This window comes from Daphnia magna, linkage group LG3, assembly GCF_020631705.1.
Source record: "Daphnia magna isolate NIES linkage group LG3, ASM2063170v1.1, whole genome shotgun sequence".
NCBI classification, from domain to species: Eukaryota; Metazoa; Arthropoda; class Branchiopoda; order Diplostraca; family Daphniidae; genus Daphnia; species Daphnia magna.
In genome coordinates this window covers 6001881-6014109 of record NC_059184.1, presented here as the reverse complement: position 1 = coordinate 6014109, position 12229 = coordinate 6001881, and the positions used below count along the sequence as shown (strand labels likewise).

At 38.6% G+C, this 12229-nt stretch overlaps 4 protein-coding genes across 7 annotated transcripts; all 4 read left to right on the top strand.

Moving 5' to 3' along the window:
• The first annotated feature begins 123 nt into the window (after nucleotides 1–123).
• Nucleotides 124–2738, top strand: LOC123470387 (protein SPT2 homolog). The gene is given in 9 exon segments (XM_045170633.1): nucleotides 124–272; nucleotides 341–487; nucleotides 555–690; nucleotides 757–911; nucleotides 988–1244; nucleotides 1246–1781; nucleotides 1850–1970; nucleotides 2032–2120; nucleotides 2223–2738. Coding segments are annotated over 9 exon segments (1605 nt in total). The 5' UTR covers nucleotides 124–212; the 3' UTR covers nucleotides 2327–2738.
• Nucleotides 2739–3203: 465 nt separating this feature from the next.
• Nucleotides 3204–7133, top strand: LOC116919657 (protein FAM151B). 2 transcript variants are annotated; one of them, XM_032925671.2, is made up of 9 exons: nucleotides 3205–3332; nucleotides 3439–3896; nucleotides 4157–4324; nucleotides 5127–5255; nucleotides 5345–5448; nucleotides 5515–5657; nucleotides 5739–5898; nucleotides 6508–6606; nucleotides 6708–7133. In XM_032925671.2, exons 2-9 carry the CDS (start codon nucleotides 3815–3817, stop codon nucleotides 6909–6911), a joined length of 1089 nt encoding a protein of 362 aa, XP_032781562.2. In that variant the 5' UTR covers nucleotides 3205–3332; nucleotides 3439–3814; the 3' UTR covers nucleotides 6912–7133. The 2 variants fall into 2 exon arrangements, with proteins under 2 accessions (XP_045026574.1, XP_032781562.2); XM_045170639.1 differs by lacking the exon at nucleotides 3439–3896 and having other exon boundaries at nucleotides 3204–3332.
• Nucleotides 7134–7551: 418 nt separating this feature from the next.
• Nucleotides 7552–9898, top strand: LOC116919658 (protein FAM151B). Of its 2 annotated transcripts, none has more exons than XM_032925674.2 (6): nucleotides 7552–7906; nucleotides 8186–8415; nucleotides 8508–8577; nucleotides 8676–8748; nucleotides 8822–9011; nucleotides 9504–9898. In XM_032925674.2, exons 1-6 carry the CDS (start codon nucleotides 7663–7665, stop codon nucleotides 9660–9662), a joined length of 966 nt encoding a protein of 321 aa, XP_032781565.1. In that variant the 5' UTR covers nucleotides 7552–7662; the 3' UTR covers nucleotides 9663–9898. The 2 variants fall into 2 exon arrangements, with proteins under 2 accessions (XP_032781565.1, XP_045026576.1); XM_045170641.1 differs by lacking the exon at nucleotides 9504–9898 and adding an exon at nucleotides 9081–9490.
• Nucleotides 9899–10515: 617 nt separating this feature from the next.
• LOC123470386 (ras-related protein Rab-34-like) lies at nucleotides 10516–12192 on the top strand. Of its 2 annotated transcripts, none has more exons than XM_045170629.1 (8): nucleotides 10516–10736; nucleotides 10806–11055; nucleotides 11121–11222; nucleotides 11283–11347; nucleotides 11423–11553; nucleotides 11636–11707; nucleotides 11770–11902; nucleotides 11974–12192. In XM_045170629.1, exons 2-8 carry the CDS (start codon nucleotides 10847–10849, stop codon nucleotides 12048–12050), a joined length of 789 nt encoding a protein of 262 aa, XP_045026564.1. In that variant the 5' UTR covers nucleotides 10516–10736; nucleotides 10806–10846; the 3' UTR covers nucleotides 12051–12192. The 2 variants fall into 2 exon arrangements, with proteins under 2 accessions (XP_045026564.1, XP_045026563.1); XM_045170628.1 differs by having other exon boundaries at nucleotides 10519–10736; nucleotides 10847–11055.
• Nucleotides 12193–12229: the final 37 nt, after the last annotated feature.

Genomic DNA, 12229 nt, shown 5'->3' with positions numbered 1-12229 from the left:
TTTCGTAATATTTGGGAAATTTCTTCTTAAATTTACATTTTTAGATTTTGTAGCTCTGTTAATAAAATTATTTTAGATTTGTTACGGATAAATTAATTTTTTGACTGCCGCTTTCTCGTTACTCGGTGTTCTTTCACAGATTTCACGTCTTTTGTGGCAGTCAGAGGCAGACGTCATCTGATTTCGGGTCAAGCAGTCGTGCCTTTAGTGGAATGGACTTCAGTTACTTGCTAGATCTTGCAAAACAAAATGAAGAACAGGCAAAGGAAGCAGTACGTAGATTTTCGTAGTCATAAAATAAAAAAACTAAAATAAAATACGTACGTTTTTCCAATCATAGGTTCAAGTCAAAAGGTATAGTACTCAGGTATCGGCCTCGAAAAAAATTCCTCGCTCTGGAGTTCAATCACAAGCCATTCGTGCTTTTTTAGATCGTAAAGATCAAGAAGAAAAGCAAAAACGATTGGAAGAAAAAAAAAAGAAAGAGGTAGCAAGGAAAATGAACCATTACAGATGGGACAATTTACTAAACCACAATTTTTGTTTACTTGTAGATGTTATTGTCTTTGCGGGCTCAGGATCGCAAGTCAAATGCAAGGGTCCAAGCAATGCTAAAAAGAACCAAGAGTGGGAATAAGGCAGTATTGGATGAAGCCAAGAATTCGCTAAATACAGCTGTTACAGCTGCTGGTAGCATAAATAAACTAAACTTCCAATTTGTGGCAATCTAACCACAAATGCTTCATTGTTTAAAAGGTCTTGATGTCCAACCAGATGAAGATGATTACGGCTATGTATCTCATGAAGCATCTGCAGCTTATAAAAAGCTTATTGATAAGTACAGTAGCACTGACACTTCCATTGGTAGTTCACAGAAAGTACGGAGTCATAAAGAGTTGAGCAATGCTAAGGTAAGAAAAATATGATTTTCCTTGCAACAATGTACCATGTTTTTTGCATCAAAGTTCATTGTGGTTTTAACATCAGGATAGGGTAAAAAATGCTCTTGACAAAATTGAAGAGCAGGAAGGTTCAACTCAACGGAAAAAACGCACTCATAAACCCATAATTTTGAAAGAAAAGGATAACATAGTGAAAATTGATAATAAATCCCGTAATAATGATAGAGATGTACAGAAGAAGGTGCGACCAAAGGGTCTTCCTCCAGAGGCAACTCTGAGTTTTGACCAGATTTTGAAACTAGCTGCAGCAAAGCAGCATGAACCAATAAAGACTGAAAAAAAATAGATCTCCCTGAAAAAAGGAACCCGAATCTAACCGATTAATGACCAAGAAAGAAAAAGAAGATCTCATGAGAAGGAAAGAGGAGGAACGAGAACGTCAACTACGGAAAGAAGGGAAATTACCCCCTATAGTGCCTGCAAGTTCTGCTCCTTCGGTACCCGTTAAAAGCAAAGAGAAGCCTGCAACCAAACCGGTTCCATCTAAAGAACCCATGAAAGCCCCGAGTTTATTAAATGGCAAAAACCTTAAACCGGCACCGAATATGGGTTTGATGAACAAACCAGTTGCAAAACCCAATGATCAAAAGAGCTTGCCTGTTAAACCAGACAGTGTCCAGCGCCCAGGAGCATCAAAAGTAGCTCAAAATAAACCAGGTCCACCCCAAATGAAGAACCAACCTCCTAAGTCCTTACCGCCACCTCAGATGTCAAGAATCCCGCAAGGAAAAGGAAAATCTCTGGCGAAGCCTCCGATTGGACCAAGTCGTCCCTTTCCACCGTATAGAGACATTCGCCCAGTTGAGCGTGCCTATAAAAGTATAAATGGATCTTATTTAGTCTCCTGGACAATTTTACCAACACGTTTCTTTATTTGTTTTTTTAAGGATCTATGGAAAGTGATGAAGAAGAAGATTCTGAATTAGACGATTTCATCGACGACGGCCCTGACGACACTGAAGATTATTCGAAGCACATACAGGATATTTTTGGTTATAACAGGAATAGGTATAGTTTTGGTTGAATAGGCCTTTTTGTGTTTACCAGAATTAAAGGTTTTCTTTATTAGGTATCGTATCGAGAGCGACGATGAAGATGAATGCATGGAATCTAGTTTTGCTCAGCAAATGAAAGAAGAGTGCATCAGTACTAAAATCGGTAAGTTTATTCGATTACTTCCTTTACATAATTTAGAACAAAACAATTCGCATTTCAGTTTCGTTTATCTCTAAATTCATGCATCTTTCATTATTCGTACAGGTATATTGGAAGACCTGGAACAGGAACGCCTAATACGTGAAGAAGAAGAAGCAGAAAGGAAGAGCAAAATGGCTTCTGCTAAGAGGGCAAAAATTCGCAAATGATAAAGCGTTGGCAACACTATAGTGCATTTTCCCCTCTGTTAGCTCTTATATAAATGCTTCCTTTTTATCAGGAAACATTGTATCTACTGTGGCACGTGGTTTAATATCCATCGTGTTTCCACGAAACTACGGAATAATATTTTTTTCTTTTTTTTTTCTTTCTAAGGGCGATTTTGTTTTCCCCGCCAAAATTTTGTTACTATTTGGGATGTGGTTCTAGTAATGAGCTATAACACATCGAAGTTGACTGTTTTCATTCTGGGAATGACTTTATGGTGTAATTATTGTGGGCCCAATGCAATTCCTGCGGAGAACAATCTCGAATCCGGCATATTAGCCGAAAAAAGCTAGGTCTTTGCATTTTCATAATAATGATTCCACTTGTGTCTAATACAATTGGCCACGAATAAAATTGGTACATATTTTTTTAAGACGTTGATTTGGAAACAAGAAATTTACCAGAAACTGCCGTCACATATCGATTTGTGCATGAAACAGTTATTACATGGTCGACTTATGTTTAATGACGAAAGTTTTTGCATAGTAATCTACACGCACTCCAAATTGATGGACGTTTTTATTAGCATGTTTACTGCATAAAATTATTGTGGCCCATGCACCGATTATTGCTCGATGCTGAAAATTTGTCTAACATTGTGCTGTATTGTTTTAATACGAATTTCCGATGGAATGCCTTCACCATCAACATGAACATTGGAAGTCTACAGCAGGGCAATGTTGTCTATTAGTCATTGAATTAGTAACTCACGTCTATATCATATTTACTGTATAACAGTACACACGAGAATTCCGCTACCATGTACGCGCACGCGCTTCAAGAGCTTACCGTTTGTTTTTTATTTAAAAAAAATCAGCTGTTGGTCTGAGGTTGGGATATGTTGTTGACCGCTGACAGCGAGAAACAGAAACAATACTTTTAACAACTAGTTCCCTCGTTTTTTTTTCTGGAACTTTGTTGTCAGATAACAGACCTGTTAGAAACGAGGTAAACTCTCCTTCCCCACCTACGTGCGCATCCTTGTCTCTGTAAAAGAAGAAACGAAATCTTTAGTATGCCTTTAGACGGAATTGAAATCTTTTTCTTTTTCTAGGTCAAGTTCCCGTTGGCTTCAATATTTTTAGTTACCTGCCTCCTTGAGAGTGTTAAACTTACAGTCCTCTTCTTTTTAAAACATATGGAAAGTGGGATGGGCCTTTCGGTTCCCTCCCATCTGTTTTAAGGGCCCGTACTAAAACGTAGACTTACAGTCACAAGGAGTGGAGGGCCATCATTTGATCAAGTGATGTTCACTCTGTCAGTCGCGTTTCAACGATCTTTCTGACAGGAATTTTGCATCTGGTTCTTTTCGTGCTAAAAGTTTCATAATTCCCACAAAATTGGGTGAATGGAAAAAATGGGACGATCTGACAGGTTCTTACGGTGAAATCCAACTGTCATACTCTTGGCTGTGTTCATCCTTTATCAGAATGTCACATCGTTTGGTTATGACAGTGCTTATCACATGTTGGATTGTCCTCCGAACCAGTGCCTTTTCAGTTCAAAAACACGGTTGGTATCTTAAGAAATCTAGGCTGCAGTACGCGCCCTATAATACCTGCCAAATACTTCTTGATTAATCTTTTATTCATCGACACTGCAAAAAATATTTGTAAATATGCTAATTAGAATATTTCCAAATGTAATGGTTAAAATGGAAAAATCTAAATCTATGTCAAGTATTCATCTTGCAGCTTGGACTAAACCCACATTTGGAGGTGTGCAAAAAGTAAACCGTTATTTTTTGTTTTGTTTTTGTTTTTACTATTCAGAAAACGCTAGTGACTTGGCAGTTGATAGAATGGAACCAGCTGTGCATGTGGCTAACCGAGCTTTTCCATCGGTGGCAGATATTTACCCGGAAATTGGAACTGATCTAACCCAAGTGACCTGGGCCCATGGAGTAGACACGAGAAAGAAGCTCGAACGGGCCTTAAGGGGTAAGCATTTTTGTAATTGCACTGAAAGCGGCGTTTATCTCAAGGTTCAAAAGAAATCAAAAAATCGTTAATTAACAATTACAAGACGTGCCTAACAAATTGTAGAAACCCGTCAGTCCAGTCATACGTGTTTTCTAAAAATATTCGAACTGACAAAAGCATCCCTTATCTTGTAATCAAAACTTGAATTTGACTCTTCCATTATTGTCGTGTATGGTTTAAAAATAGCTATTCCCATAAGGTCAACTGACTCGCATTCTGTATTAGGATGAGAGAAAAAAACAAATTCTTTAAAAAGATGCGCACAGCACCCTTTTGTTTTGGCGCAAGGGGCAAAGATCGTGTGGTGACACCGTTTGGCCCCATTTTTCTGAGAATGTTTTAACACTCCTGGTTTTAGGTATGTGACCCGAACGGCAATCTTTTATCTGTCATGCACTTGCTTCTGATTTGCATTAACGTTCAAGTTCTGAGTTCTTGCAATCGCTTTTGGAACGCCAACCTATTAGGTAGGGAGCAACCTCGCAAGTTTGCTCACAATACAAGTTAAATCAACTCAATCATGGCTTGACTGGCCCCACATATATGTTAAATGTGCCCCATAATTAAAAACAAACAAAAATCATTAATCCTTTTCTTCAAATCAAAGTTTTACTTTACGTTCAGAAAATAGATTAATTCAGGGATTGGTTAATAGCGATATTATTCCTTAATATAACATTGGTGAATCAAAAAATCAATCTAACACTTGCATGCGAATTGTACTTTACGGATGGCAAAATGTTTTGCTCGTCTACCCAAGGTAGCGTGATGATGATAGAAGCAGACGTTTCTCTTGGAAAGTTTAAGGGCGATCCTCTTTCCTCAAACAGACCAATTATGGCACATCCGCCAGTAACTGCCAGTGATTTGACTCTGGAAACTTTTTTAGGTAAATCATATACTGTACAATTCTTTCTTTAGAATAGAAAACAAAAACAGATTCTACGTAACGCATATTCCATTGCTTATTGATTCTAGATATGGTTCTTGACGAATCCCAATATAAAGGAATTAAATTGGATTTCAAAAGTAACGAAGTACTTGAACAAGCTCTCCAAATAATCAAAAGTAGAGAAAATAGGGTAAGCGGTTACTCATTCAGTTTGCCATGTATATCAACGTAAATTTTACTTAACGATTGACATTAGATTCGCGTTCCACTTTGGCTGAATGCAGACATCATTCAGGGACCAGTGGGCGCTACGACAGAACCTTTAAATACGGATATGTTTTTGAGCCTCACTAAATTCTACTTTCCCACCGCAGTCATTAGCGTTGGATGGACTACGAAGTATGTTGCATTTAACCTTTTTTTTTTACCCGTAGTAAAAATCTAGAGGCATATTGTATGTGTTTTAATTGAAACACTTAGATTGGGGAAAGAGGCTGGTTCATACACGTTCGACCATGTTCTCAAAATGAGAGATGTCTTAACAGCCGCTCAAGTAACCGCTCCTGTAACCTTTCCTGTTCGTGCTGCCCTAGTGACAACTTTGGAATCTCGGAAAAATATGTTATGGCTCCTTAATCAAGTAATTTTCATAATGGTTGTTCGAGAAATATGCATGCGTGTCAAAATGCATGCGGGTTACGCTTAGTGAAATGATTGAAAAACACTTGGGTTCGCATCTTCGTTGTAAGACTCTTGGTTTATTTTTAATTCTGTAAATCTTAATTGTCGATTACTAGCCAGGGAGCAAAGTATGAATGAATGGAATTTATCATATGCTCTTATAGAACATTGCAGTTTTTATGGGCGAGTTAAAATTTTCATCATGGCAAGAAACACGATTTGTGTTGATTCTTAACCTAACAATGATTGCTAGTATAGCACTGGCATCGAACATATTTTTACGGTGGGAACGGAGGTCAAGGTACAATTGTAAGATTACCATAGCCTCCCTCTCCTTTGTTCCCCCCTCCCCCACTTTCTATGTAAAAGCCCATACGCATGCCAACGCTTGTTCCAGACTTCTTATCTTACTACAGCATGCTTCCACTTCCAGCGAAGGAATTTAGTTTGCTAGAGGGGTTTGATTTCAGATTTTTTTGTTTAGCCTACCAGAATAGTTAGGCTACCTACTGTACAAGATAATTTTTTATCATTTTTGTGTTTCTTCTTTGTTATTTAATTACTATAGATACCAGGAAGCACGATCACAATTTGGAGTTCTTTTGGCGACAAAGTAGATGTACCTGCGCTACTGGATTTCATAGACGCGATTGGCAAAGAGTTTGTCGTAAGTAGATCAACAAAAGCTATATACATTTGTTTTCATCTTTCTATTAAGCTTTCCGATAATAACAAATTGTTTCTGTCTCCGCCGTTTTGTTTGTTCAGTACATTGATGTTCAAAGAGGCTTGCGTTGTCAGATCTCCCGCTACAGAACATTCAGGTCGGCATCGTCTTGGTTGCTCAACACATTAGCGATCGCACGAACTGGAAAATTTTCCGCTGGTACAGGTTTTTTAGCGCTGATCACGTACGTGACGTGCATGACTTCCTTCTTGCCATGGAACGCGGATTCGTACACTAGACAATAAATTGTGGTTCATCAAATACCAAATGAATTCAAAAACGGAGTAGCTACGTACCATAAAACAAGTTATTTATTTGAATATTGAAATTTCATTCAGAATTTTCAACTTTGTGCGACTTTGTGCTGAAAGATCACAACGCATTTGACGGGTGTTTATTATAACATATCTGTGCTGTTCTTCTGATGCTAAGAACAATTTAAATATACACTGCATCTCAAAACTGTACCTATTCGTCCTCCTCTTCATAATGCGTTATTGTATAACATTATAAGCCCGTAATTGCGTAACTTCTCTATATGTACCCTAAAAGACACAGAATGACTTGTATAGCGGTTTTCTACACTTCTAGGTAGGTTGTGGCATTAACTTTCTTCGTCATGGTAGCCCTAGGTTTGGAATTCTTATTGAAGTAATATGGAAGCCAGTGTCTACCGATAAAGTGACCACGAACTTGATTTCGCTGTGGGCTGAAGGATGGCCCCCTGGCCATAAAAAAAAGCCGCTTTCACTCTCTCTTTCTCATTTGACCAATCAGCTAGCTGCAAACCCGATTCTACTCATGCTCAATCGCCAGAGTAAGGAAAGTGTTTTCTTTCTTTTTTTTTATTTTTCTACATTTTTGTTGAATACCTACCGTAATAGATAGAAAGTGTTCAGTCGATTCCGAGTTGTTGCAACAACATCAGCTCTGGAACGTCATTTTCTAACAGTGATCTATTCATTAAGCACGCACTTTCTATCTGCGATCCAAAAAATGTCTCGTTGTCAATGTCTGAGTGTGACTTTTGTGTTTCTTCCTTCTATAGTGTTGCTGAACACAATAGGTTGGACAATGGTTCTTTTCTCCGCGCAAGTCAAAAGCGCTTACATTTACGGAAATGATGCGATATCGATACCGTCTGTCGCCAAGTTTTTCCCGCAAATACAGTCCGACCTTTCACGTGTCAAGTGGGGACATGGTGTCAACAGTAGGGGTCAGCTCTTCCAGTCACTACAAGGTAAGAGCGCTTTCTTTTAGCTGGTAACTTATCGTAGAAAATTTCTAACTGTCAAAGCTATGGCTAAAGTTGCTTTTCCTATTTTGGTGTTAGCTCTTTTCTTTTCTTTTTTGAAAATCGCATTCGTGGCGTGGCTCTACATTACAAGTTCTGAAAACATGCGAACATAAAAATCAGATACAAATAGAAAAGTACAGGCGATTATTTGTTATAGAATTATTCCCCTCAGTTAGGAGAAGCATTTTATGCAACGGATTTTGTGTATGTTTTATTTGTTAGGAAATGACATGATGATTGAAGCGGACGTTTCCATGGGAACGATAACCGGCCGCGAAGGAAAATTTTTGCCTATAATGGCTCATCCACCGTTCAAAACTTCGGACTTGAGCTTGGAAGAATTTCTTGACATTGCGCTGAGTAGCAGATCACCTAAAGGAATAAAACTTGATTTTAAAGAAATGGAGGCAGTCGAAGTGTCTCTTATGATAATAAAATCCCGTGCTAACAAGGTACGCTGAAATGAATTATGTAAACAAATAGCCGGTGGAGTTTCCCGTAAGTAAAACATGCCTCCGTCGGCGCGTGAATTTGGTTTGTGCAGATTCGTGTGCCTCTTTGGATAAACGGAGACATTATTCAAGGACCAGTCAATGCCACGACAAAACCACTTGGTAAGCGCACTGAATGAAGTGAGAATATTTTGCAGGAAAACAGTTTTTAGTTAGCGTGAGAATCACTTTAAGTCGAATAACGATACAATTTTCAAAAGATGCTAGACGGTTCCTGAATCTGACAAAAAGATACTTCCCTGATGCTGTTCTATCCGTTGGATGGACAACGAGGTTCTCTTTTCTGCATAAATCAACTAACAAAATCCAATTTTCCAATCGCGCTAAGCTTTCTCTCACGTAAAAGGTATGGCCCAGATATTAGTTCTTGGCCGTTGCAGATCATCAATGAAGGTTCGTACACAATGGACCATATGATTCAACTGCGTGATGCCCTCAAAGCGGCTCAGATTCGGCAGCCAGTTACGTTTCCGATTCGGGCTGGTTTATCCACTACACCGGAATCTCAGCGTAGCATTTTGTGGTTACTCGAACAGGTAAGAACAGTCTTAGCCACATCACTATAGTTCATTAACAGGCAATGTTAGTCAACACTGTGTGTATAGCACTGGTGGCCAAAACTTTCAAATGAAGATCGGTATAGATCAGCCGATGTCTGCCCTCCGTATAAGTCACGGCGGAGGTATACATGTTGTGCCTAAAGTATAAGAACAAACACGCATAGTCTTGGGATGTCTGCCAAATCCAACTTTCTCTAAACGTGATTCTGAAGTAAATGAGCAAAAGATGAAAGGGCTGATACGCTAAGGATAGCATATGGCCTTCCCTTCTGTTTCTAATTTGAATGAGATCTGCATAAATGTCTTTTTCCCACTTTCTTATTAACCAACATTCTGTTTTGTTTCGCTGGCGCATGTTATAATGATTGTACAAATATTCGAACGAACTTCTTGTCAGTCTAAGATTTTCATTTTCATTTAAGGATCACCTCGTGGCATTATTTCCATTTTAGTTAATTTCCTTTTTAGATTGAAGGTAGCACATTGACACTTTGGAGTGGACCATTCGATACGGTCGATTTGCCTGGACTGATGAAACTTATCAAGAATATTGGGACAAAAAAAATATACATTGACGTATCTAGCGGCCTTCTCTGTGAGATTCAACATTTTCAAGATCACCCATAGTTCTGTTCGATAACGGAGGAAAAACAAATTTGTGCAATCAAATTCGGTTGAAGAGCGTTCGCCCAGAACAAAATCTGACGTTGAGTTTGATCCGGACGAGAACTGGCCAGTGTTTATGTCTACCTTGCATTTTAATTGTTGCCGCGCAATAAGCTTTTTTTTCTCGTTATAACGATGGTGTGCAGAAAAACACGATCAAGTGCCTTTCGATGAAATAAATGGATTTTTGTTCTTAAGTCTCAGAACTTTCTCATTCTTTTTACGGAGTTTGTCGGAGGTGAGGAGGTACACACCTACAAGGTAGGCTAACTTTCAGTTCTTTAGACATAAGATAAACGGAATGTATACATTTGTAAGCAAGCCACGTTGCCAATAATAAAGAAACAAGGGTCATTGAGTCCGACCATCAGAATATCGTTACAAATGGTGTCACGATAAAAGTTTAACATTTTCTTCTCCGAATAGGCCGGTGGGTCTACACAGCACATTAGACGCGGACTGGTGCCCTATAAAGATCTGGATGACATGGAAATTTAATTTATTCAGATGTACTGGTTCATGAATAATATTACGAACATTAGAATAGGAAGATTAAAGGCGTTTAGAGAGGGAAAGTTTATCAAGGCTCTCATTTTTAGGCCAAGCAGTTAAGCTAGCCCAGGTTTAAACAACAGGTGGTTGATCAATGCGACACGCCTTATATCAAGGCGTTTGAATAAAAGATGACAGATGAAAAATGGTGGTGGGGGACCTTGTTTTTGCCCAAGGATAATCACCTCTACTTTCCCCTTTATTTCATCATTGCATCCTTACTGGAGTAAGCAGTACACCCTCCTAACCGGAAATTTTGTTGCTAGGCAACGCCGAGCTTAGAGTTATCACAACATTGCCCTTTTGAAAAACGTTACACCCGTAACAGTTGTCGATTTTTATTACGGAACTAACTGCACTCTCTGGCTACCTTTACGTGTTTTCTTTGAATCCGTAAACAAAGTTGAAGACCTTCTTCTCAACTATTTTGCACGGAACCCTGCTCAAGTTTGAATGCGTCAATCTCGCTCGGCGACTCTAAAAGTAAGACGAAACCAATTTATTCAGAAAACTAAACATGAGTTACGTTACGATTTTCAATTTTCACTAAAGTTTTATTTGTTTATCTAACTCTACCGAACTAAAACAAAAAGATGATGGTGGACAGAGCCCCCAATGACCGCCAAATCAACAAGCTTCCTCCGCCCTACTTGAAATCGAGTACACCTTACGCAGGTTCGGACTTCCGTCCGGAGGTCAAGTCAGCGTGCATTTCCAATCGATTGATATCAGCGGGTTTGAAAATATCGAAAGTCATTATTCTGGGAAACGTTGCGGTGGGCAAGTCTTGCCTTGTTAATCGGTATCATCAATTCATTACTGTTTTAGCTTGCTTGGACATCATAATAATTTTCTCCTTATTGACAGATTTTGCCATAGCGTCTTTGATCAGAATTACAAGGCAACCATAGGTGTCGATTTTGAAGTTGAAAGATTCGATATTCTCCAAGTGCCTTTCAATTTGCAAATGTATGATTGTCGTTAATTCTGGAAACAAAAAAGTGGTTTTTAATATCATTTTTCTTTCAGATGGGATACCGCTGGGCAGGAGAGATTTAAGTGCATTGCCTCGTCTTATTATCGTGGCGCTCATGGTAAACTGTAATAAGTTAATAATTATTGAAAAAAAGATTATTTTTCTAATCTTTTGTTTGCGTGATATACTGTAGCGGTTGTTGTTGCGTTTGATTTGACGAATCTCTATTCATTGTCCTCTTGTCCTGCTTGGTTGGAAGATGCGTTGAAGGCTAATACTGTTCGACCTCTCGTGTTTTTGGTTGGTACCAAAAGAGATTTATTGGTAAGACTTATTTTATCGATTTTTTCGTCGTTCCGGAAGTTTATTACTACATCATCACGCTTCATTTTCCCACACATCGCAGTCAGAAGCTGCCTACAAACATGTCGAAGATCAAGCGACACGCATGGCCCGTGCTCTACAAGCCGAATATTGGGTAACTTAGAAATCAAATGTTAAGTTGCAATTTAATGTCTAGAACCTGAATCTAATTTGCAGTGCGTTTCATCTAAATGCGGATTGAACGTTGATACATTTTTCCAGCGTATTGCGGCTTTAACTTTTAATGTGTCTGTAACACAAGAATGCCGCGAAATTGATTCGTCAAAAGAAATTGGTAACGGTCTTGTTAGTAAGTGCACATTCTGTTTAAAATCATGTTTTTCACAATGCATGGAAGGATAATCATTTACTTTTCTTCAGCTCTGAAGAAAACTGAAAACCCCATAGGCGGTATGGAGAAAAGAAAGCGGTTGAAAAATGATTGTTGCAATAGTTAAATCGTTCAAATATGGATACAGAACAACGAAACAAATTGCAAATTGACGAAAATGCATCACGAGGAATGCAAATGCTATGTTTTTTTTATCAGATGCGCTGTAAGAGAAATAATAAAGACGAATAGTTGTGCATTTTCTTGAATCTGGTTTTCTAATCACGTTTTTACCATTTTCGGGAT